The sequence below is a fragment of the Xyrauchen texanus genome, chromosome 38 (assembly GCF_025860055.1).
Source record: "Xyrauchen texanus isolate HMW12.3.18 chromosome 38, RBS_HiC_50CHRs, whole genome shotgun sequence".
In the NCBI taxonomy this organism is placed as follows: Eukaryota; Metazoa; Chordata; class Actinopteri; order Cypriniformes; family Catostomidae; genus Xyrauchen; species Xyrauchen texanus.
The window spans coordinates 16868568-16895369 of record NC_068313.1 but is presented as its reverse complement, the minus strand read 5'-3'; the positions used below and the strand labels follow the sequence as shown (position 1 = coordinate 16895369).

At 42.2% G+C, this 26802-nt stretch overlaps 2 protein-coding genes across 3 annotated transcripts in view; one reads left to right on the top strand and one right to left on the bottom strand.

The window, feature by feature from the left end:
* The window catches only part of LOC127631575 (zinc finger and BTB domain-containing protein 16-A-like), a 100366-nt gene that overhangs the window by 58105 nt on the left and 15459 nt on the right, over window positions 1–26802 (top strand). The gene's annotated exons all lie outside the window — the stretch shown is intronic.
* On the bottom strand, window positions 1918–6957 carry LOC127631576 (uncharacterized). Its single transcript, XM_052109759.1, has 4 exons — window positions 6094–6957; window positions 5737–5910; window positions 4906–4999; window positions 1918–4825 (listed from the first exon to the last, which is right to left on the bottom strand). The coding sequence occupies exon 4, from the start codon at window positions 3774–3776 to the stop codon at window positions 2859–2861; it is 918 nt and encodes a 305-aa protein (XP_051965719.1). The 5' UTR covers window positions 3777–4825; window positions 4906–4999; window positions 5737–5910; window positions 6094–6957; the 3' UTR covers window positions 1918–2858.

Here is a 26802-nt window from a genome sequence, read left to right as displayed (position 1 = left end):
CATGATACTAGCACAATGAGGGTGCAATATCTGTCGCCTGTTTTCCAAAGGGAGAAAGACGATAACCCTTTCTAAAACGTTGGCATGTAACTGTAACTCGCTGTGGCACACACTGTATAAATACTTAATGCATGTCGACATAGGGCTGGTGTTAACGATGCCCAGAATTTTATACCTTCTCTCCCAAACTTGTAAACATTGCGCTCTCCGTTTCAGTTTGGCAGCACATTTAGTGAAGATGAGGGGAAGACATTGCTTACCCATTTTCAGAAACCTCTTCAGCCATCAATCTCTCTTAGTAAAGTGAGAAAACAGTTGTGGCAGAGTTACCAATGATCTAGTGTTGTTCCATGCAAAGCAGACATTTTTCAACATTCAGACTGTAAACAGGCAGTATGATGTAAGTTGCATTCATAGGTATTCGTACATTTGTTGATACAAATTTGTAGGTTCTACCACACTTTCATGTTTGTACATTTGGATAGACACTGAAATGTGAAATATCATCATATTGACAGTGAGCATGTTCACATTCACAGCAACACGATGATGACTACAGTATTAAAAAATTACAATGTAAAATTTTGATTTTCTTTTCATGAGATTTTAAATCATTAGATTATTTGTTTTTGGCATAAAAACATGCACAAGCTTATGCACAACACTTGTGCACACTGGATAAGCCGATGAGAACAGAGGTAAAAGTGTTAAAAAATCTACTTGTGTGGATTGTTTTTTGCTTAAATTGTTTATGGCTTTAACCCTCTGGGGTCTGAGGGTGTTTTGGGCCCTGGAGAAGTTTTGACATGCCTTGACATTTGTGCTTTTTTCAGTTGCTTAAAAACACATTAATGGCTAAAGTCTGATAACACTGTATTCAGCACAAACTGGGCTAGTATGTGAGCAACATGTGTGTACATGTTTGTATTTTTGAGAAAATAAAGTTTAAGCATGGTTTTTAAAAAACTAAATTTTTAAGTCATTGAAATAAGGTCATATAACACATACTAAACATTTGTCCACAAGCCTTTTGAGAACTGGATCTTGTAGACTAGAGTTTTTGCTACAAATTGATGCAAAAACCAACCCATACAAAACAATATTCATACAAAACAATATAGTAATTTAACTTTTGTAAGACACTTTTAGTGTTAGAAAGGTCATATGTGAGGAGGCGTGAATTATAATGAATATTGATTGTAATTCACATCTGAGGAGACAAAAGACCCCTCCCCTGGGCCTATTAATGAGGAATGTGACAGAAAGAGAATGAATGTGAGGACACTTAATGATCAAAATCAAGTTTTAAGTTAAAAGAAGTAATCTGACTATACATTTTCTTTTCATAAAGACTTTACTTAATTTTAGACCTACACTACCGTTTAAATGAAGTCTCTTCTGCTCACCAAGGCTGCATTTATTTGATCCAAAATAAAGTAAAAACAGTGATATTTTGAACTATTTTACAATTTAAAAGAACAGTTTTCTATTTGAATATCTTGTAAAATGCATTTGTGATCAAAGCTGAATTTTCAGCATCATTACTGCAGTCTTCAGTATCACATGATACTTCAGAAATCATTATAAGATGGTGATTTTCTAATATGGGCATATTTAAAGTGCATTTTACTCATTTAACCTGAACACATATTTGCAAGCACAAGCTTTGTTGATGATAATGAGGCAGCATAAACACTACTTAAAATATAATCTAAACATTCATATTATTTTTATATCATATTACATATCATATTTTTATCATACAGTATACAATTTAAATGCCTGCTTTAGCCAAAACATCATTTACATCTAACTAAAACTTGCATATTAGGACATATTTCAAATTTCAATACTCTGAATCCTGGCTGGCAAGTCTGGAAACAGTCCCACTAGTAAAATATGTACATGTTTATATAAAATAGCATGTCAACTAATGAAAACTAAATGACTTACTTGTCCAAAATTGTATCCTCGGCTGGATCAAGTCTCTCTTCAACATACAAACGTTCATCGGAGTCCCGCTCTTCTTCTGAGGAAAATTGTAACTCTTCACTATCCAGGAGTTTGCTGTCTTTCAAACGCACAGAAAAGTGAATGACTTTGTCTTTAAGGCACAGTCGGGGGACGTTTACCATTTGATTTGATCGTGTCAGCACATTACCGTATGAATGGCGTCCTCTGACCGTGGGTGTGATCATATTAGAGATAACGAAGATCATTAGCTGAGCCAGTAAAAACTGTACATCGCTTTGTTTCATACAGATTACATTGCAGGAGAATATTTGAAAATTTGAATTGTTTTATTTAAAAGTAGACATTTTAAGCTTTCTTTAGACATATGTTTCATGTTTGTGTGATAATTATTCACAGAGTTTCAGTTCATTTTTGTGACGTGTTTCAGAAATATGCTCGCGAACCCAGAGAATGTATATGTATATGGATTTACTTTCAGGCAGATGCTATTTGCACCCTGGTGCAAATAATGGTATATACTATTTAGACCTGTAACGTGGATGGGCAGGCAAGGCAATATAGGCACAGGAACAGATGAAGACAATGATGCGAGGAACCCAAGTGCAGTTTATTAAACAAAAATGTTACAGTATACATAAATCGAAACAAATTCAGAACAATTAACTAAACTAAACAAGACTACAACCATGACAATGAACAAATAAACTAAGAGTGAAAATCAATGTTACAAACACACAATACTTGACAAAGGACAATGGAAAACATGAGGGCTTAAATACACAGACTAGGGTTAACAAGATAACAAAACAACCAGTAGCAAGAGTGAACTAAGTCTGGCTCCCTATGCCCCACAAAAAACACCCCAAAAAAAACACAACAAGTGTTCATCTGGGAGCTATTAAGCAATGGTGGACCTGGGGGGCTGTGGTGGATCTGGATCTTAGGGCAGGGACGGACATGTGCTGTGAGGCAGGGAGACCAGGGGACCAGATTGGGCAATAGAACATGGGAGACCAGGGCAGGAGACAGGCTGGAGACCAGGGCAGAACTGGCAAAGTGCCCAGAAACCAGCATGGACCAGGAGACCAGGGAGGAGCCGGCAAAGGGCCCATAGACCGTTGTGGACCAGGAGACCAGAACAGAGCGTGTGAAGGGCCCGGAGACGGCGTGAACCAGGAGACCAGGGTGGAATTGGTGGAAGGCCCTGAGACTGTCGTGGACCAGGACACCACGGCGGAGCCAGTGGGCAGGCAAGACAGACATGGGCTGTGAAGCAGGGCCTGACGAGACTGACAAGGCAGTGTTTCATCATGAGGCAGCGTGGCATGGCGAGGCTGACGAGGCAGACTGGTATGCTGTACTTTCAGGGGTGGAGCCGCTGGAGGAGGAGACCCAGGGGGCAGAGCCGTTGGAAGCAGAGTCCCAAGGGTTAAGGAGGCCTGGCATAGTGGGTTAGACATAGTGGCTTGGCATGGCGGGTCAGACATGGCAGCTTGGCATGGTAGGTCAACAAGGCATGGCATGGCAGGCGTAACAACATGGCTTGATGAGGCAGACCTGATAACATGGCTTGGCATGGCAGGTGAGACGACATGGATTGGCATGGCAGGCGTGACAAAATGGCTTGGCATGGCAGGCGTGATGACGTGGCTTGGCATGGTATGCGTGATGATATGGCGTGATGAAGCAGGCGTGACGACATGGCACGACAAGGCAGGCGTGGCAACATGGTATGATGAGGCAGGCGTGGTAACATGGCATGGTGAGGCAGGCGTGGTAATATGGCATGGTGAGGCAAGCATGGCAACATGGCATGACGAGGAAAAAATTAAGTCTGAGGCTTCAGGCACTGGCTCTGGCTCTGGTACAGCCGAGGCTTCACCTATTTCACCTATTTGCACCCACAGCTGTGCTGTGTAGCAGATGCTATTTACAAATTTTTTCCATTAAAAACTGCTTTCTCAGACAATTTGAACTTGTTCACCTCCAGCGATATCCTGATCTTGCCAGTTGTCAGAGGATTCGTAAAGATTAATACATCTCCACAGTCGAACGTACATAAAAGCTTTAACATTTTAGATGCTGTGAATATGTTGATATTGTATGTTTCAGTGACTATTCACATGAACAACAAATTATATGTATTTTAATTAAAATGTAATGTATGTTATAACGTACAAACACCAATGAGTCCACTGAAGCAGGACGATCTTCCTTGAATGTCAGTGTATGTGTGATTGTCAGAGGTGAATGGCCTTGCTTTTAAGGTTTTGGGTTGGAAATGGAAGAGAGAATTGTGGGAGACACATGGGATGTGGGGAGGGGGTGCATTTTGTGCCAGGATGGAGCTAGACACAAACAACATCATGTGCTGTTGTTTACACTGAGCCACTGTGCTGTCATAGACGAGACCTACGAGAGAGCTGACCTACTTAAAAGCGTCCTAAAATAAAACCTCACAAGTGTCTCAGGACCCATGCACTGGCGGGCAGATAAGAAAGCAGGCCAGTACATCACTGCAGCTTCTTTATTTTCCTTTCCCCCCTCCCGACGGAGAACTGCTTTAGCGCATCCTTCACAGAGCAGAAATAAAATATTATTAAAGAGGTTTTTTTGGAGCTGGAATAGAAGCGATTTGCCTTTAAACAAGTTTGGCCTGATGGGCGAGCGCTCGTCCATCTGTCTTTTTTTTTTGTGCTTATGACGTCACATTTTCAAAAACTCTTCCATCACGCATCTCGCTTCTCCTGGTCATTGAAGATAAATGCACAGGAAGTGTCTTCCATTTACAGTGGGGGTGATAATGGCACAGTGGAATTACTCACCGGGAACACATTGTGACTTCACCGATCTGCCCCACAGAATAAACAGTGGTTAAAACAGAGAAATGTATCTGTTGTTGTGTTAATTATTAAGCAGTCTGTTCCTTACTTTGGTTGATTGGTCTCTCTGCCTCTCACTTTGCTGCCGATTGAATCACAGAGGGGTCATCTGAGGTATAGCCAATGTGTCATACATAATCTGCCTGCGGAGAATGGGATATATTTAGTAGCTACATAAGATGAGTCCATGTTTCTCTGATACACTTTGCTGGAATTGTTTACTCTTGAGAGGTTACAGGTACAGTGACAACCTCCACTTGTACATTTAAGAAGCTCTGTATGATAACACATAGTCTCTTATGATAGTATTTAATTCACTACTGAAAAATTCAGGTATGACCAAATTTTCAGTAAATTAACATAGTTTCTATGGAACCAAACTCAACAACTAGTTGTTAATACAGTGCAATTATACACACATGCAAAATATGCACTTCTTTCTACAGCAGGTTCCTAAAAAATGACTGACAGTTATGCATATCTGGCTGCAAATCTTTCATTAAAATATCTAACACTAAACTGGTTAAACATGGCATCTATGTTTCTTGTTTCAGGTGTGAGACAACAATACGAGACTGTGGCTATTACTTTGTTAACCATTGCAATTTAATCAATCCTTTTTTCCATGCACACACTAAATTATCACCTAAATTATTGTTCTGTGGGCTTTATTCATGAAATATGTGAAATTTTGTGTCATTTTTTTGTAAATTCTATCTTGCATAAATTGTAAGCCAAGTCGACAGTTTACATAAGGATATATTTATAAACGGTATGGCCGGTGGATTCACCAACTGACATTCACGACACGCTACACACCAATTGCGAATGTTCCTGTGAATGCCCGGCCAAAAAAATTGTTATCCCCTTTTAAACTCACAGGTATCCGATACGCCCCTGACCAATCGGAGATGGCCTGTGGAGCATCAGGGATCCGGATCAGCATTCACACCTCCATCACTGGGCACCAATCTTGGCAGTAGCTGGCTTCCCCACAAATCACATAGACCGGCCCAGGCTTCCCTACCGTGCCCATAGGGGCAGTCTCGTCAACCTGGGGGAGAGACCAGAGGGAGACAGGGGGAGTGTAAGACACAGACAAGGGGAAGGGTGTCCTGAGGTGAGGAAAGTGTTTGGGCGGGGTTCCTCCCTACTTTCAGTAATCCAGAACAGGACGGAAATAGGAGGAGGGGGGGGTTGGTTGAGAGGTAGGAGAGATAGAGAGATAAGAAAGAACCTCTGGAGGATCGCTGCCTCCCGGAAATGCCATCTTTTAATCTTCTGCCAGCTGGACGCCATCTTGCGACGCCGATCAGTGGCACTGGACCCACTCGGCCATCCCCTGAGGAAGTTGGGAGATTTATTGCTCCAGTGTCACCAGGTCAACGATGTCCATAGCGCCGCGGTTTCCCTCAGCCAGCAGCCATTTTTGACAGGCATCCCGTAGCTGTTGCACCAAAGAAAACGGGCAGCTGTGCTTCCCAAACTTCAGGGTCCTGAAGCACTCCCACTTCTGCTCAGCACTACTGCCGACCCGACCCTTTCTTCAGATCCCTGTAGTCGAGGAGGTTGGCGGCTAGAAGTTGCTGGGCTGCTAGCTGCGCTTTCCATGAGAGCAATGTTAACAGGCGGGCCTCCCTCTGGTCGGGTGGCCGTTTACATAGCTTTGCAGTCTTAATTAAGTCGAGGCAGGCATCAGGATCAACGCTCAGCCCAATCTTGATGAGGGTAACAGGGGTTTTTGGCTCCGGGGTCGCAGCTACAGCCCCCTCTCTGTTGTTCATGCTCAGGAATGCCTGCCGATCCTTCGCTTTGGCCTGGAGCAGGAGTTGGAAATGCTTTTCCTGCTCCAGGCATAAATCCATGAGGGCTTGATGTTGATTCTGCTGGCGAGGGACTTGATTACTTCGCCCAGTGGTGAAGCTTCCATGATGACGTTATCCTCCACTCGTGAGTTTTGGCACCACTATAACAATTTTCATGTTTTCAGGGGAAATGGAGGATTAAGGAGGCAGCAATGTGAGTATAATCAGTCAATGTGAGTATTTTTATTACTCTTTCAGTGTCACACAAAACATAAACAAAAGGGCTCTTAGTTGCCAAATATGTACACCAACAAGTCAATGAGAGTTCACTTTAATAACAGCAGACACATGCAGCCAACTCTCTGTGCTGTCCCTCTCTCCATACTGATGCATCTGTCTACCTTTTCAGGTTTCCCTCCGCCATCACTATAACAAAACACAGGTGCTATACATCCCAGGTGATGAGCTTACTGCTCTCTCTCTCTCCCGCAGACAGATACACAACCATGCCCCCATCCCCACAATGAATTAAACAGGAATTTGTTCTGCATGTGTTTTATGAATAATGCCCACAGAATGATAATGTAGGGGATTCCTTCTCACATTCAAAGGGATAGTTCACTCAAAACATTTACTCACCCACATGCCATCCCAGATGTGTATGACTTCATTTTGAGTGTATCTTAATTTTAAAATTGGGAAAACAAGCACTTTTGAATTGCTGATATTGTGCCAATAATGATGTTTACATCCTATCAGAAATGGTTATTTTCTGTTCTGATATGACACAACTGTATCTAAACAGGTTGTATAGGCCGGGGCTCAGTTAGCCTGGACCCCCCACTGGCTCTGATAAGGCTGATTGCCTCAGTGGTGTGGTAGATTTCCCAGCATGCCTCTTTATCACATAGTGACTAATTCCTATTGTACTATAACTTAAAGGCACATAGATGAAGTCCTTTCGGCCTGTTAGGAGGCAGCATGAATTGCAACAGGCATAATGGGGTGCCACAGTGTTTTACTTAGCAGTTCATTTGTTTTGAAAATAACATATTCACATGCATCTCTCAAACGATGCGATTCCTGTGTCTCTGAGCTTTCACAGGCTGATAGAGTCAGAACAGCAAGACTTCTATTTTCTCAGTGTCTGTACTCAGAAGAGGCTGTAGTTAGGATGTAATTAGATTCTGGAGATGTTTGTGGAGACCTTTAAGAATATTTAAATAAAATGCTGTCTTATTTTAGTAATTTACAATGTGGATAAATCTGATGCTCAGTGTGGGAATATTCTGATAGTCTCTCTGAGAGAAAACTAGAAAGAAGTAGTTTGTTTGTGGATGCTCGGATTATCTGAAGCAGCTTTAAACAGAAAAGTGTGGTGTCCTCTGGTTGCTTAGAGAAATGGGTGTTTGATTTTGGGCTAAATAAATCTTGTTCAGACTAGGCGTCATTTTCAGGAAATAGTACAAAGAAAATTCGCCACTGATCCATCTTGTTCTTGATGAAAATACCTGAGATGTGTGATTCACACAGTTATTATCTTGCTTATCAGACCTACTCACAAAACCAGCCACATTTTTCCCAAATGGCCACAATAAAAGGAACAGAGTTTCACAGTAAGTCTCAGTGTGAACCTGCATTCTCTATCCTTATCAGAAAGATCCTCCTTTTCACTGAATTAGCCCACAACAGGTGAATCTACCCAGTTTGTTCAGAGATAAAGAGATTAAATGTATTTGTTGTGCCTGTTTGCATAACTTTCATGTTTGCATTTCCTGACAGTGGGCTTTTTTATCAAACATTGCTTAGAAGATGAGCTCTATTCACTGGTCTGACTGGCCAGTTTTGAATAATATATGCTTTATATATGACTTTCTGCATATGACTTCTTTCTTTAATGTATCTAAATTAACTGACACACAGATACATTTCTGATGAAAACTGTCAAATCCGGCCCCCCAAATCTGTTATTTTTATTTTCGTATTATTTTTTGCATAAAGAAAATTTGGCAGATTTTTGGGCCATTCAGATTTTTTGTTTAGTTTAGTTTAGTTTTGATACAGTATTTTCATGACAATTAAGTTCATTTTGCCAGCAAATTCCATCAGGCCTTTTTACTTTTGTTTTATTTTTATTTGCTTTGTTTTCAAATTAGAGTCTCATCAGAAAAAACTTGTTATATAAATTATCATTTAAATAATTATTACATTTAAATAATGTTTAATTTACGGGCAGCACCTCAAATATTTCCATCATGTATTTATTATATATATATATATATATATACATATGCATTATACACACACACACACACATATATATATATATATATGTGTGTGTGTGTGTGTGTGTGTGTGTGTGTGTACCACAGTTAGTTATACCACAGATAGTTCCGGTCCTCGAATCTGATTGGGTGTGACACCATCAGCACTTGGACGCTTCACTGTGTGTGTAGCACTCCGCGTTCACGCTGTTCTAAACTAAAGTGTATCTGTTAGGAGTTTCTGGCTTTATTTTTGAAATTACATATGTTAGCCAGCAGGTGGTGTTGTTTATATAGAACCGCGCTCCGTGATCGCTCGTATTACTAGGAAATAGCTTTAAATGGCTTTAAACTGACAACTTCAGGATTAAGTCTCATGCTGAGAGACACAACAGACTGGTTTATTACAGAACTCAAGTGCTTACCTTTTATTGGAGTTTCCTCATTGGATACATACTGTTTAAAATGGCGGAGGACATCGCTGTTTCTATAGTGAATGACCCTTGCGGACCGGCTACCATGAAATAGAGAGGAATTCCCCCACTTGGACATCTATTTTCCACTGTTAAAGCTGACAGCATCTCTGAATGGGTGTGGCAACAGGTGATTGCACATGCTCTCTCTCTCTCACACACACACACACACACACACACACACACACACACACACACACACACACACACACACACACACACATCCAGCCGTCTATCCTTGTTTATCCAATAACTTGTTAGAAACTGCAGGAGCCGTGATACTTTTTCTTAAGTCAACTTTTTGAATTACTAATGAAGTCTTGGACGCATCATTTGTTTTGAACCATCAACGGCAGATTCTGATCGGTCGCGTAATAAAGTAGTTCCTTGCACAAATGCGTTTTTAAGACCATACTTGGATTTTTCCTATTTTTTTTAAATGTACTTGTTCATTGAACTGTTGTATATAAGCAATATCACACTCGCAATCGTGCTATATGGCCCTACATCAGCAGTGCTGTAATTACTTGTGCCTGCGGCCGAATCACAGCAGTGCTGATGTAGGGTCATATCGCACTCTTGCTCGTGTGATATTGCTTATATATATATATATATATATATATATATATATGTACATTCACACATACACAGGTCATTAATTTGCATGAAAATATCATTGCCACAAAGCCAAAAAATCCTTAAAAAGGATAAACATAACTTATTAATTCTTTCTTTAGATCTTGAGGTAAAAATATATACCTAGGAATATTTCTGACAGGTTTTATGAGATTCACCCATTTGTAATTGTCTTGTTACTGTGTAATGTGCAAGGAATTTATTAAAGTATTTGTTGCTTCTCTCAGAATTGTAAGCTGATCTATGAATTGTTTTGATAGCAGAGTTTAAAATTCCTTCCTCTTCCTAGAATGTTTCACAAACCTGCTTCTCGTTCCTAGAAAAGTTTGGAACAGCAAGAACTGTCAGCACTATGGGCAGGGCTGGACTGGTAATCTGGCATACCGGCATTTTCCTGATGCCCTCCAACAACATTTGGTTCACCAACACCCAAACAAACCCCCCCCAACCCAACCCCCCATGCTCAAAAAGTTTTGTGCCAGTTGCAATTTCAAATCACGGGCCGATTTGTCTTCCCAGTCAGCTCTGACTGTGGGAATTGGATTAAGTCTCTGGCCTTTATTCTAATTAAGAACTTTGTAGTCATTGGGTGTCAAGGGGTCACTGGTCATTGGGTGACCAGTGTGAAAGGCAAATTCACTCGCTATTGTACAGTGAGGGGCCTTAGTAGAGCTTCCCTTCAACTGCTGTCCCTCCTCAGCCTGGAAAAAACGGGGGAGGCAGTATGTCAATTAGGATTTAATTTTCTATCTCTCTGAAACAGTATCAGTCAACATTAAAACAAAAAAGCTTAATTGGCAGGATGATCAACTGAGGGTGAGACACTGAGGGTGAGGGCCTGCTGTGTCACATAGGCTTTGAGGTGTATTGATTTATGGACTTGTTAAAGACACATACTTATGGTCTATTGTACATTCCTTTATATTTGTTTCAAAAGGAATAGTTCACCCAAAAATGAAAATTATTTCATCATTACTCACCCACATGTTGTTGTAAACTGTATGACTTGGCTATGTTAGGCACAATGTTAGCCTTATTTATTCATTTTTGTTACATCTTTCTTCCATTATGAAAGTAAATGGTAACTGAGGAGGCAACACTTCCTCTAGTATATTTGTGTTCAATGGAAAAAAAACAAGTCATGCAGGTTTTGAACAAGGGTTACTTGTTCAAATTGTAAATTATGGCAGAATTGTCTTTTCTTTGCATTATCTTAATGCAGCGCAATCTCAACCATTCTTGTTCCTGATTGACTGGAAATGTTATTGAGGTCAGATACGAAAATATCTAAATGTTGCTCATTAAGATTGTTCAGACAGAAGTGTGACTCACAGCTACAGGTTTATGGATGTGAAAGGTTCTGTGCAATGGGGTCAAGTGAGGAAACATCATGAGTTGTTGATACATAATGCGCCCCCTGGTGGCGTGAACCCATGACACATAGATGCCACCACCCAGAGAAGCTAAAAGAGCCACATTCCATCAACATAGGTATTAAATACTTAATTCAAACACACTGTTAAGTAATCACACAACATAAAAAACTTACCCAGTTTTTCTTTTTGGGGTCTGAGAGACCACAATTTATTTGAATAGCTATAAAGACATTTGTATGCATAATTTGTAATCTTATGTCATTGGAACAAAACAAACAGATTAAAGCTTCAATAATAGCTTTTATTCATTTTAATGAACATATTTAAATAATTTAAAGGGAAAATAAAAATTCATTTTAATTATATTTAAATTTTTTACATATACAGTATAGCATTTGAGTCTCTAGGACCCCAACCATAAAGACTGTCAGTTTCAGCTGAACATAAGGGTTAAAGCTTTCACTGAGAAAATGCTTGATTTATGCTTATCCCATTTTTATATTTCCTTCATATTTCATTAGAACTCATTGATCAGCCATCATGTAATGTGTATAAATCCAATATACTGAGTTCCTCTGAGGATTGAGAATCTTGCCATCACCTGTTTCCTGTGACCTAGGCCTCATTAAGTGTTGTGAATGGAAAGGCTTGTTCTGAATGAATACTGACACTCTACAGAGCTGTACATCTCTCTCTCTCTCTCTCTCTCTCTCTCTCTCTATATATATATATATATATACATACATATGTATTATTGATCATAATTCAATCATTGGCATACAGTTCATAGCAATCCATTTCGCAAACTGAATTTGTCAATCAGTTTGAGATTTATTATGAGGGCTTGTTTAAGGACACATGAATGTACACCTGCGTCAGACATGCTTGTGTAGCGTCTTGGGCGCGTTGCGTCATAAACATAAATGTTTTAGGTCACTGTGTCAAGTTAAATATAGTTGAATACTTAGAACACAACATGAGATCTCTTAGTTCGGATTTGCGCTCCATCAAGTGTTTTGAACGTAAGAATGTAACGCATGTCTGTGCTGCTGCTGGATGGTTGTTTTCTTCACTGTATAAACTGCGCATTACCACACAGCTGAAGTTTAATTTACTGCCCTCTGGAGTAAACAGGTGGTACTACAAGCTTGCATTTCTCAGGAATCTTCCTTATTACAGTCCGAGGGCATTGTGATTAATTGCGTACATTTTTATAAAATTAATCGCACTGAATTAACGTGTTAAATCGACAGCCCTAATATATATACAGTATATGTAAGTTATAATTGATGACGAACCGTTGAATTGTTTAAAAATAATGCACAGCCGAGGTGGTATTGCGGTCATGAGGCACAGTGGAGTGAACGTTACACATCGGGTGTGCATTATTTTTAAAAATTCAACGAGCCGGAGTCAACTATTCTGCTTATACCATGGTTACCACATCTTAAGATATTGTTCAGGGTTTTATATCTCAAGACATTTTCTGGTTTTCGTCCCTAAACGCTCTTATGACAGGAACTACTTTCTTCCACCACAGATTCAGCGTTATGATTTGATACAGTCTGAGCCTTCATTGCTAGTTCGAAACGTCACTTTAACTAACAATGGAGGATTGCGAGGCTTGTGCTTCTTTAATGGAACACTTACTAGAGTAATAAGGTAGAGCGTTTGTGCATGTGTGTGCGAGTTTGTATTTGAGGGATCAACAAGTGCCGAGTATGGCTGCTGCGTTGCGAGCTCCGACACAACACTGCAGTTTATTGTTTGTTTTGTTTACAGTTTTTTTGTTTTTTAGTCTTGGATGTTGTCTGCCTTATTGTATACGACAGACAAAAGCTTTTAGACATTGGTTCTGCAATTACACACCGAACTTCAAAACCGGACTTCAAATTCCTTAATGCCGACCCGCTGTTTACAAACACGCCAGCGGAGCCCTTTGTTTGGGCTGCCCGGCCGCAGAAACGCAGAAGCAAAAGGAGAAAAAGAGCCGCGTTCTCATCAGAGTAAGACAAAATCAACCCCCACTACCCAGTATACTACTGGCAAATGTTCAGTCTCTGGACAACAAGCTCTGTAAGCTGAGAGCCCTGATCTCTTTCCAATGAGAGATGAGGGACTGCTGCGTTATCTGCCTTACAGAAACCTGGATGTCTGTGGAGATTACAGACTTCGGCCATCGAGCGGACAGAGCGAAAGACCTCTCAGGTAAAGCAGAGGTGGTGGTGTATGTTTTATGATCAACAAATCATGGTGTAATCAGAGGAACATACATTTTATCAAGTCTTTCTGCTCTCCTGATCTGGAATATCTCATGCTTCTGTGTTGACCATTCTGGCTACCTAGGGAATTCACAGTGGTCATTATCACAGCTGTGTACATCCCCCCACAAGCCGACAGAGACCGGGAACTCAAGGAACTGTATGGGAGCATAAGTGAGCAGGAAACCACGCACCCTGAGGCCGCGTTCATTGATACCTGGGACTTTAACAAAGCCAATTTTAAAACAATCACACCGAAATACCATCAACACATAAGATCCAACACACGAGGGGACCGGATTTTGGACCATTGCTATTCTCCTTTCCGGGATGGCTACAAATCCCTCCCCCATCCACCATTTGGCAAATCAGACCACTCTTCCATTCTGCTTCTGCCCGCTTACAGGCAGAAACTGAAACAGGAAGCATCCAACCTCAGAATGATCCAGTGCTGGTCGGACCGATCAGACTCTATGCTACAAGACTGTTTTGATCACCCGGACTGGTATATATATACAGTATATGTAAGTTATAATTGATGACGAAACTTTTTGTTTCACACACCCATAAAATGGATATTATTGGATTTCATTACAAAGATTTTTTGCCTGTTTTTGTGGTTTCCCGCTGGTATGTGTGACCGGGCTGCTTCGCTACACTAGTCTGCTGCAGTGTCTCACCCGGCTTACCTGATACCACCGGCCTGCCTGCCGGGTGGCGTGATTGCTGTGGATGGTGTGGCTGCTTTGTCTGATTGAGGGGTTTCATGCCACGGTGCCTATCATCCTCGTGTGTTCCCTTTCGGCATTTGGAGTCCTGAAGTTTGTGCTCGTTTTGCCTCTGTGGGATGCGGCGGGTTGACACGGGTTGCTTGGTGCCCCCACTCAGTGAAGGAATACTCTGGTCATGCAATTTTTTACCAAATGGCTTGTTTTGTTTGAACTTTTTGTCAGACGTGCAAATCCACATTTTCACTCCGAACTTTACGTTTGACTCCTGGTTCATTGTGTTTGTAAACTTGACTTGCTTTGTGTACACTGTATTGTTTTATTTTGATGTTTAATGTTTGTTGTTGCTTGTAAACCTCTTAGAGATTGGGAAAAGTGCTTTGCAAATTGAACGTATTATTATTATATATTATTATTATTACAGAGAGAGAGAGAGAGAGAGAGAGAGAGAGAGAGAGAGAGAGAGAGAGAGAGAGAGAGAGATAGATAGATAGATAGATAGATAGATAGATAGATAGATAGATAGATAGATAGATAGATAGATAGATAGATAGATAGATAGATAGATAGATTGATTGATTGATTGATTGATTGATGTTCTGCTTTGATGGACGGTATAGCCACATATTATTTTGCAGAGATGTGCCAATTCTATTAATGTTTATGGGAGAAATTGGAACACTCAACCAAGGAGCTTTGTGCGCCCAATGGTCAGTCGAAGTGGTGGTCACCTGAAATTTGTTGCAGTCAACAACTGATTTAAACTTTAATGTTGTCAACAAACCTGGAACAGATCAATAGTCATGACATTTTAGAAAAACAAACCCCACTGAATGTTTGTAAGCCAATCAGAATCAAGAATTAGCCTATGAATTGGTATAAAATAAATGTAACCACTGTACACAACATTATCTCTCTCTCCCTACGTTACTGATGACAAACACATAAAACCTCAGAAAATCTTCAGTAGATGACAGCTTCAAACTCTCTATTTCTTCATTCTGTTCTTTCAGCCAGCTATTTATTAAATGTCATGTAATTGTGTGCGATTTAAAGTCTTTAATGATTAACCAGACGCCTCAGACAGCAAAATAAGGCAGGAAACAGTCCCGTGGTGGCATCTTAATGAAGGACCATTGAGAGTCTTTTGTGTTGTGGAAAAGCCACCTCAGCAGCAGTGTGCTTTTAAAGCCAGAGGAGTCACACAAATTAGCCGAGTAAGAGGTGGACCTGTGTACGTGTAAACAACAGCGTGGGTCATTCATACTCTAAGCCTGATTGTCCCCTCACTGTCCAGATGGCCTATGGAATAAATTATACCAATAGGTACAATGCATTCCAGTGTAGGGGCTTTAGGCACAACTGTTTGTGGAGTCACACAGGGCTTTTTTCCATGTCCTAAGGATTATTAACAAGTATGAGTGGTCAGCGGTTTGTGGTCTATAAATTAAATCCCTGAGAAAGTGTGAGGAGAAGCCGGCAATAATGACAAAGAGAGGGTTGTGTGAAAGATTGATGCACAGCAAAATACACTAGAAACGGAGAACTCCAGTATTGTACTTTGTAACTGCATTTGCTTCTCAATTTCTATATAATTTAAAGCTGATGCATTTTTTTTCCCATCTTAAAGGAATAGTTCACCCAAAAATGAAAAATTCTGTCATAATTGACTTACCTTCATGTTATTTCCCCATGTTTCCCACATGACTTTCTTTCTTCCATGGACCATAAAAGGAGGAGTTTTGAAGTTTGTACACAAATCTATAGTATGAATTCAAGGGACTTTGAAATATAGTGTATAGTCATATTGCCTACTTTTACAATATGTTTTTCCTGCCGTTGAGGCCATTTGGATGTTTAAAAGCTCCAGACCGTATTAAATGAAAATGTATGGGAAAATACATTTTTTTCTCCTGTGTATGCTACAAAAGTTAGGCAACATTTGCTAATATTAGACATAAGGATTGCTAGTCTGATCAGGTCAAACGTTGTAAAGTTTTTTTTCCTCCCTTTTTCTCCCCAATTTGGAATGCCCAATTCCCAATGCACTCTACCTTGTGGTGGAGTAGTGACTGGCCTCAATCCGGGTGGTGGAGGATGAATCTCAGTTGCCTCCACGTCTGAGACCGTCAATCCACCCATCTTATCACGCGGCATCCACATTGCCCCACCGAAAGCGAGAACCACATTATATCAACCACAAGGAGGTTACCCCATGTGACTTTACCCTCCTTAGCAACCGGGCCAATTTTGTTGCTTAGGAGACCTGGCTGGAGTCACTCAACAAGCCCTGGATTCAAGCTTGTGACTCCAGGGGTGGTCGTCAGCGTCTTTACTCGCTGAGCTACCCAGGCCCCAATGTTGTAACATTTTTATAACAGCAGGATATTCTGGCCAAATAGACCAAGGTAATAACAAATTTATAGATTGTCATTGTTGCAAACCAGTGGTCAACATCGTTTCAAGGCTCGCATGTCCTTGGCAAGCCTAGGACTAAAGGATTTATTTATATAAATTATTGCCAATATAAAGAAAAATACACTTGTGTGCTAGCAAGTGAAAAGTTCTGCACCGATTACAGTATACTTATTGTATTTCATTACACACACACACAACACACACACACACACACACAAGTGTGTATGTGATTACACAACTACAACCGTGTGCCGTGCATTTTAAGTCATGGCACGTCATGGCAGTCAACTAATGATACCAATTCACATTTTAAAATCACATCCACGCACGACAGCCAGAACTTGAAATGACACTTAATGCTCAAGCAAGCCTGATATGAATCTACCAAGGAGGTTTATAATACCTGGAAAAATGGATATTCGGAAGATGAGGTTTAAGGAAACAAAACTGCAGCACAGTGCATTAGAGATGTCTCCTAGCAACCCAACTGATAAACAATGCTGCAGCGCTAGCATATGCGCTTCAGGTTTAGGATTATCAAAAGAGATTATAAAGTTTTATACACCTGTTTCTGCAGGGTTTTGTTAAACAATCTTTAATATCATGTAATGTGGAAATGAACCAATTTATCGATATTACTTAATAAAGTGAATGTTTATCACTTACTTTGTATATATCCCTGAGTGTCGGCATGTTTGTGTGACATCATGTACCTGCAACTCGGCGAAATTGTAGTTGAGAATTTCTGCACAAGCCTACAAGATGTAATTCTGATTTAAAGATGCGTTCCATTGCACTTTTCCTGGTAGGAAGTTGTAAAATCCGACTTTCCGGGTTGAATGGAACACAGCACTACTTTTCAAAACTTGATCCGACACTGAATGCACAAGTAGCCTAATTTACACTTAGAAAACTCCTGATGTTGCTATAACAATGCAAAAAGCACTTACCAATTTACTTGAAGTGAAAATCAGTCCTTCTTTCCTGTTTAATAAATGATGCAATAGCGGCAGTAATGTAAATGGTGATAGCGGCAGTAGTGCAGTCTCTTCGCTTTCAAATTACGTCACTTAAAGCATGATTGTGTCACTCAAGGCTAGCTAGATATCATAGGGGTCTCTCTTCCCTCCATCAAAGACATTTACAGAAAACGTTGCATCTGCAAAGCAACCAGCATTGTGGACGACCCCACACACCCCTCACACAAACTCTTCACCCTCCTGCCGTCTGGCAAGAGGTAACGAAGCATTCGGGCCCTCACAGCCAGACTGTGTAACAGCTTCTTCCCCAAGCCATCAGACTCCTCAATACTCAGAGACTGGACTGACACACACACATTTATACCATCCAACTTTCGCACATGTCCAGAGTTGCACATTAAATTCATTGTCACTTTATACCTGGCTGCCACCTCAATAACTGCTATGTGCATAGAACACTATCTCATAGTATGTTATGTTTACATTTGGCATTTTTAGTGTCATCTTTTTGCACTACTCAGATTACAAATGTGTACTGGTTGGTGCTGCACTGTTTCTTACTGTCTCTTACTGTGCCTTTTGTCCTGTTCCTTTAGTCATTTATTGTACTGTCTCGTAAATTTTGCACGTTTGCACGTGCACTTCAAGTAGAAATGTTATTTAGTCTGTGTAGTCCCATGTGGTTCTGGGTTTGTCCTATGTTGTTTTATGTAGCACCATGGTCCTGGAGGAACGTTGTCTCATTTCACTGTGTACTGTACTGTATATGGTTGAATGACAATAAAAACCACTTGACTTTGTTATTATTTATTTTTTGAATTACATATTGTAGCTTTAAATTAATACACTTAAGGAATGCAAGAATTGGCATTTTCCTCTTAAAATATTCTTAGTTCATTGTAATTAAATACATTCAGGTTATGTTTAGGACAAATTTGTGAATTTAATTACTGTTAATTAATTAGGCTACTGTTAAAAATAACTTATACAATATATATCACTTGTAAACGAAAACAAATGCATGCAAAAACTTGAAGTGAAAACCAGTCAGGGTGAAGAGTTTGTGTAATTCTGAAATGTTATGCATTTCAAAATATGATATGTATGTTTTTAATCGCCTCAAGGCATCATATTTGTATTGGTTACAATATGAAAAAGTACCTCCTACTGTAAAATCTACTTATTTGCTTACCTGACTGTCCAAGAGAATTGGCAATTCCTCTCCAACTCTTCTCTTTCTCCACCTGGTTGTGGTAAAGTTCAGAGGAAACATAAAATCTGGTGCTCCTGCCAATGTTCCTCAAATTTTTCCTCCATTTCTTCAGTCCAATGAGACTTTCTTGATACCACAGCCATGCTAGTTGATGTTCTGTTGCAGGTACATCAGGACTCCTCCCACTGAAACTGAATGGTGAATGAAAGTACATCAGTTCGTTACCAGCATAAAATAGACATTTGTTCTTTTTTTTTGTCTGCTGCAAGGAGTTCTAATATAGAGTTACCAGACATATGACATTTACGGTTCAGGTCATTGGCTTAGTGTGCATTGCTCCAGGGCACCAGCCAAGCAACTGCTATTGAGATGAATAGGAATGCTAAAGGATATTTTAGTCCTCCTTAGTCCAAATAATGGGAGTTTGGAGGAAAGTTCTTTGGAATCTGTCAACATTTTTGCAATTAGGTTTGGTGTTGCTAGTGCCACAGAAATGTAAGCGGATGTTCAAACCAAACACTTTTCTGCGATTAAATTTTTTTTGCTATGTAGACATGCACTAGGCTAAACGAATGCCTTTGAACACTGTGTTCTCTAACACTGCATTTTTAGACCGTGTCAACTTAAAAATACCTTTCTGCAGTGCGTTTAGCATTTTTGGCGCAAGAACACGTTCTGTCTGAATGGCACCTAAAACTGCAGCCTTAATTTCAAACAAATACAGTCATTAGATAATTATACATTTGTTTATGAGATTAATGTTTATTTCTTGTATTTACAATCTACATTAGTAAATCAAAACCAGTTCGGAATCATGGCAGAATTATGCACTAAAGCTGGCGAGCTTGCGCGCCAGAGTGATAAATGTGTTTACTCTTGAAATATTTGTCCCCTCCAAATGAAATGAAACTCGGGCTTTGACAGCTCCCCCTCTCTCTGTGTGAATCATCTGTATCTGATTCCCTGCACTAATTCCAATTTAATTGCCTGTTGCCTGCAGGCTCCTCAATAGTGGTAACAAATGGTTTGATTTTGTAGTCCTCATCAGGCAGCATTTTAAATGCAGCACTCCAACCCCACTCGAATACCAATGAAGCCACCACGCAGCCCTGTGTTTACTAATGCTGCTCCTCGGCTCTGTTCTTCTGATATCTGATTAAAAGGGATTTGTAGGAATCGGCGAGATGCACGCAGCCTCTTTTGCCATTGTAAATTATCTTGGGCCAGAAACAGGCGGTGTTAACTCCTTGTGTATTTTTGTTTAAGAGGCAAAGAGTTTTTGCGCTGGATAACGCGGTTTAATCTGTTTAAACAAAGTTTTGACAATAAACTTCATGTGCGCTTCTTGAAGATTGGGTCTGGTTTGGCATGTGAAATAGGAGCTAGTGCTTCATATAAAGCACACTTTATGGTTACTGCGTTATTTTTAAGAGAGGCTATCATCGTTAATTCTAAATGGTCAGTCTGAGTCTAAAGCAATGTCCTAGACACAATTGAAGGCAATAGAAGGAAACTGAAATTTGACAAAAGAAAGAAAACAGGGTTGAATTCCCTTTGAGCTCTATGTGCAGACCAGATGTTTCATAAATTATTTGCTTGATTATTTCTTCATCAGTGGCGTTTGCAAAGGCAAACATTACAATTACCATTACTCATACTTTAAGGGATAGTTCATCCAAAAATGTAAATTCTCTCATCATTTACTCACCCTCATGCCATCCCAGATGTGTATGACTTTCTTTCTTCTGCTGAACACAAACAAAGATTTTTAGAAGAATATCTGATCCCTGAAAAATATCTCAGCCCTGTATAATCACGCATTGCAAGTGAGTGGTGACCAAAATTTGAAGCTCCACAAAGCACATGAAGGCAACATAAATGTAATTTCTAAGACTCAGAACAGACCAGAATGTAACTACTTTTCCCTATAAATCTTGAAATCAGCAGTCTCCTTGGAAATCATGATTTCAAGCTTGATTACACTTCCCAGTGCCTTCTAGTGCACCGCACATGAGTGAAGCACTAGGAAGTGTAATCAAGCTTGAAATCATGATCATGCCTAGAGACTACTGATTTCAAGATTTATAGTGAAAAGGAGTTATATTTTGGTCTGTTCTCACTTACAATCGATTTGATTGCATCAGAAGACATGGATTAAACCACTGAAGTTGTATGGATTACTTTTATGCTGCCTTTATATGCTTTTTGGAGCTTCAAAGTTCTGGCCATCATTCACTTGCATTTTATGGGCCTACAGAGCTGAGATATTCTTCTAAAAATCTTGTGTTCTGCAGGAGATTGAATGTCACAAACATCTGGGATGGCCTAAATGATGGGAGAATGTTTTTGGGTACACTTTTCCTTTAAGATTAGGAGTTTAAAAAACAACAACTAATTATTAAATTTGGAGTATATCTCGTCCTGCACCAATCATGCAGCCTGTTGAGAAGGATTTGAAAATTACTTTTCAAATCGTTCTGACTATAAATTTTCACATGACACGATAAAATGAAGAAAACATTGTAGACTGTACACTTTTAGCAAACTGAAGGAGGACCCGAGTCATATATAGGGACAAAAATACCATAAAGACTGAGAATTGCCACCTAGCAACGCCCTGGCAACCCCACACAGCACCCTAGCATCGTAGTGACAAGTTTTACACCAGACGAGCACCACTCACAATTAAATTATTATTTAAATTATATTAAAAAAAAAAGGAGTTGGTAGAAGTGGAATAATCTTTTTTATTATTTCATAAAATATTTATACTCATTTGCTTCAGAAAATGTCAATTTTGTATCAGTAGTTTGTATGTTAATGTAATCTTGTGCTGAAGTGGTAAACGTATTTGGCTTGCTGTCCGTATACTGTAGGGCTCAGAGCTTGAGACTTGTGATTAGCAGGTAAGCTAATCTTATATACTCCTACTCACGGGTTGTGATTTGTCTGATTAAAATGAACAGGCTCCTCCCGAACCTCTGTTAATTAACTCCATTAAATCTATTTCAAATGTGTTTTCACTATCTATATGAGGTTTACATCCAACTGCAGGGCTGTACATTAACTTTTTGCACATAGCTCTGGTGCTACAGAGGTTGAAAATTTTGTCACACAATTGTAGCACAAGTATAACAGTAGTACAGTTCATCACTTTAACAGGCATGCGATTGGCAAAGAACATTCATTTTGCATACAGGGCACACAAAATCCAAAACTTGACAAGAAATCTCAGGTAAGAAAATGACGTTGTTGTTACGATGCAGGAGGAGGCAGACAAGGAGTTGGATCCAAATGCAGTGACTTTATTTAACAACGGTGAAAACTAACGGACAAAACACAAACAAAGGAAACAAAACGCAAACACGGAAAACATGAAAGGCAGAACCGGCAGGATGAACACGAGGAAGAGCACGAAGACAGGCGTCCACAAACATCAACGATAGACAAGGGAATGGAGAACAAACAGGGTATATATATATACACTGGATACAAGATGATGACAAACTACAGTCAGGTGAGCACAATGACACACGGCTGGCAGTGATGAGTGCTGGGGATCATGGGAAATGTAGTTTTAACACGAAGACAGTGAAACACGGGGCGGACAACAAGGAAAACGTGACATGGAATGTGAACAGAGACGGGAGAAACAGAAAACACGGGACAGACAACAAGGGATCATAACATAGGCCCCCCTCAAAAGGACCGGATTCCAGACGGTCCTAGAGGGGAAAAGACCCACAAGAACAACAACAAGAAAAAATGACCAAGGAGTGAGGGGGTAGATCCGGGGGGGAAACAGACAGATGAAGGGGGGCACAAGGGACACAGAGACAGACCAAGGAGATACAAGGGACAATTAGACAGACCAAAGGGAGGCAAAACAGGCAATCCAAGGGGGCAACGTGGGGCAGATAGACAGTCCAGGGGGAAACGAGGGGCAGGCAGGAAGTCCAATGGGGTACAGAGGGCAGGCAGGAGGTCCAGGGGGGCACAGAGGGCAGGCAGGAAGTCCTGAGGGGCACAAAGGGCAAGGACAGGTTCAGGTGGTCTGGGAGCTGGCCACCGGGCAAGGACAGGTTTGGGGGGCCTGGGAGGAGGCCACCGGACAGGGACTGGGTCAGGGGGCCTGGGAAGAGGCCACAGGACTGGGACTGAGTCAGGAGGCCTGGGGGGAGGCCACAGGACGAGAACAGGGTCAGGAGGCCTGGGAGGAGGCCACAGGACAGGGACTGGGTCAGGGGGCCTGGGAAGAGGCCACAGGACAGGGACTGGGTCAGGGGGCCTGGGAAGAGGCCACAGGACAGGGACTGGGTCAGGAGGCCCGGGAGGAGGCCACAGGACGGGGACTGGGTCAGGAGGCCTGGGAGAAGAGCCGTAGGAGGCTCTGGAGGCAGAGCCGTAGGAGGCTCTGGAGGCAGATCCCTAGAAGGCTCTGGAGGCACTGGAGGCTCTGGGAGCAGAGCCGTAGGAGGCTCGGGAGGCGGAGCCGTAGGAGGCTCGGGAGGCTCTGAGGGCAGAGCCGTCGAAGGCTTGGGTGGCTCGAGAGGCGGAGCCGCAGGAGGCCCGGGAGGCGGAGCCGTAGGAGGCCCAGGAGGCGGAGGCTTGAAAGGCTCTGGAGGTGGAGCCGAGGAAGGCTCAGGAGGCGGAGCCGAGGAAGGTGGCGCCGTAGGGGCCTTTAGAGGCAGAGCCGTAGGAGGCTCGAGTGACTTGAGGGGCGGAGCCCTGGAAGGCTTAGGAAGCTTGAGGGGCGGAGCCCTAGAAAGTTCTGGAGTCTCTGGGAGCAGAGCCGTAGGAGGCTCTGGAGGCGGAGCCCTGGAAGACTCGAGAGGAGGAGCCCTGAGTGGCTCGAGAGGTTCGAGAGGCGGAGCTCTGAAAGGCTCGAGAAACTTGAGAGGCGGGGTCCTGGGAGGCTCGGGAAGCTCGAGAGGCGGAGCCCAGGAAGACTCGAGAGGTTTGAGGGGCGGAGCCCTGGAAGGCTCGAGAGGCTTGAGAGGCGGAGCCCTGGGAGGCTCGAGTGGTGGAGCCCTGGAAGGCTCGAGTGACTTGAGGGGCGGAGCCCTGGAAGGCTCGAGTGACTTGAGGGGCGGAGCCCTGGAAGGCTCGAGTGACTTGAGGGGCGGAGCCCTGGAAGGCTCGAGAGGCTCTGAAGGCGGAGCTCTGGAAAGCTCGGGAGGCAGAGCTCTGGAAAGCTCGGGAGGCGGAGCTCTGGAAGCTCGGGAGGCTCTGGAAAGCTCGGGAGGCGGAGCTCTGGAAAGCTCGGGAGGCTCGGAAGGCGGAGCTCTGGAAAGCTTCGGGAGGCTCGGAAGACGGAGCTCTGGAAAGCTCGGGAGGCTCGGAAGACGGAGCTCTGGAAAGCTCGGGAGGCTCGGAAGACGGAGCTCTGGAAAGCTCGGGAGGCTCGGAAGACGGAGCTCTGGAAAGCTCGGGAGGCTCGGAAGACGGAGCTCTGGAAAGCTCGGGAAGCGGAGCTCTGGAAAGCTCGGGAAGTGTTGGGTCTTGGACGGTAGAAGCCACAGGCGCTGGCTCTGGGATGGTAGAGGCTACAGGCGCTGGCTCTGGAACGGTAGAGGCTACAGGCGCTGGCTCTGGGACAGTAGAGGCTACAGGTGCTGGCTCGCTGACCGTGGCAGGCGTGGGCTCTGGCTCGCTGACCGTGGCAGGCGTGGGCTCTGGCTCGCTGACCGTGGCAGGCGTGGGCTCTGGCTCGCTGACCGTGGCAGGCGTGGGTTGGGAGGCGGAAGCCCTCCTTCTCTTCCTCCTTCGGGCGGACGAAGTTGGCAGCGCTTGCACGTCGGTCCGGGTAGGTAGGTGCTCAGGTTCGACAGCCGGAATCACGAGGGGTGGTTCCTCGGGCGCGAGTTTCCTCAGCACGAGACTCACGTACTCCGTCCACGGGTGGTCTCCGGGTTTCGGCGCCTCTCTCCGCCGGGATGACGGTAACCCGACCCAGTAGATGGTCCTCAGGGCGTCGTCGTCGAACCCGGTGTGGATGGCGACCGTGGAGAAGAGTCGTGAGTACTCGCGGAGGGGAAGATTTGCCTGGGCCAGTTCAAGGAAAACCGCTGCTAGATCCATAGGTGGTCTGTCGTTCTGTTACGGTGCAGGAGGAGGCAGACAAGGAGTTGGATCCAAATGCAGTGACTTTATTTAACAACGGTGAAAACTAACGGACAAAAACACAAACAAAGGAAATACCCGCGATGGGGAAACAAAACGCAAACACGGAAAACATGAAAGGCAGAACCGGCAGGAAGAACACGAGGAAGAATACGAGGAAGAATACGAGGAAGAATACGAGGAAGAATACGAGGAAGAATACGAGGAAGAATACGAGGAAGAATACGAGGAAGAATACGAGGAAGAATACGAGGAAGAATACGAGGAAGAATACGAGGAAGAATACGAGGAAGAATACGAGGAAGAGCACGAAGACAGGCATCCACAAACATCAACGATAGACAAGGGAATGGAGAACAAACAGGGTATATATACACTGGATACAAGATGATGACAAACTACAATCAGGTGAGCACAATGACACACGGCTGGCAGTGATGAGTGCTGGGGATCATGGGAAATGTAGTTTTAACACGAAGACAGTGAAACACGGGGCGGACAACAAGGAAAACGTGACATGGAATGTGAACAGAGACGGGAGAAACAGAAAACAACTGATTTGTTTGCAAATGCCACTAGTCTTAGAAATAACTTCACTTAAACATTTTGCAATTACCAGTACTTTACCAATTTGGTCTGAAGGTGATTTTCAGTGGATGTATGATGTCAATTCCCCTCAAGTTCACACAGGTGTCCTTGCAGAGTGACCACAGCTTTATTTAAAATAAATGCCACTTGGTTTGATATTTAGTTTGTTAATACCATGGCATTCATTCATTTTTAAGTGTGGATTAATTTTTCAAATAAGTTTAGGGGCCACTGGAGAAAAATAGTCAGATAAAGACAGGTGTTTTATGCTATATGTTTGTGTCCTCATGTCGAGAAACACAGCAGAACTTTCTTTTAAAATATTCTCCTTATTTTAAAGTGCAGGAGTAGCTGGCGACACATCTCTTCTTGTTCTGGGGTGGTGAGGTGTGTTTTTGGTAACGGGCAGCTCTGAAGCCTGTAGGAAACAGAGCAGAGCTGCTACTGCTGCTGAGGAGAGACGGAGTCTCTGACACTCAGTCTGAGAGAGAATCCGGCTCCATTAACAGCCCTATTCACCGGCTTAAGCTACTCTGTCAGCCACTTCAGAACCATTAAAGCTCTGCTGGGAGCTAGACTGAGGGGATGAGAGAGACAGAAAAGAGAGAGAGAGAGAGAGAGAGAGAGAGAGAGAGAGAGAGAATGAGGAAGGATGGGAGAGGAGAGATGCTCTCAGAGGAACAGAGTGATGGTATAAATAGTTTGAGTTGTAGAGGTACATTTTTCCTAAAGACATTAAAGAGTAGTGAAGCTGATTATCTTTATAAAATCTCTCTCTTTCTATTTCTTGTGAACTTTCCCATTTTTGTTTTACTAGTCGGCTCATGTATTCATCCCTGTGCTGGATTGTTGTCTCTAAGACAACACAAATATCTGTTACATGTCTGATATAATAAATCCAGAGAATGTGCAATCTGTAGTATATTTGTAGCATTCACAGTTCTGTATTGAACCTTTTGACGCTGACACTCTGACGCTGTTTTGTGGTTCTTGGAGATGCCAAATGTCTGAGAGCCCTAGTCAAAAAAAAATAATACAACATTTTCATTACAAATTGTATTATTACAATAACAATTTGAGT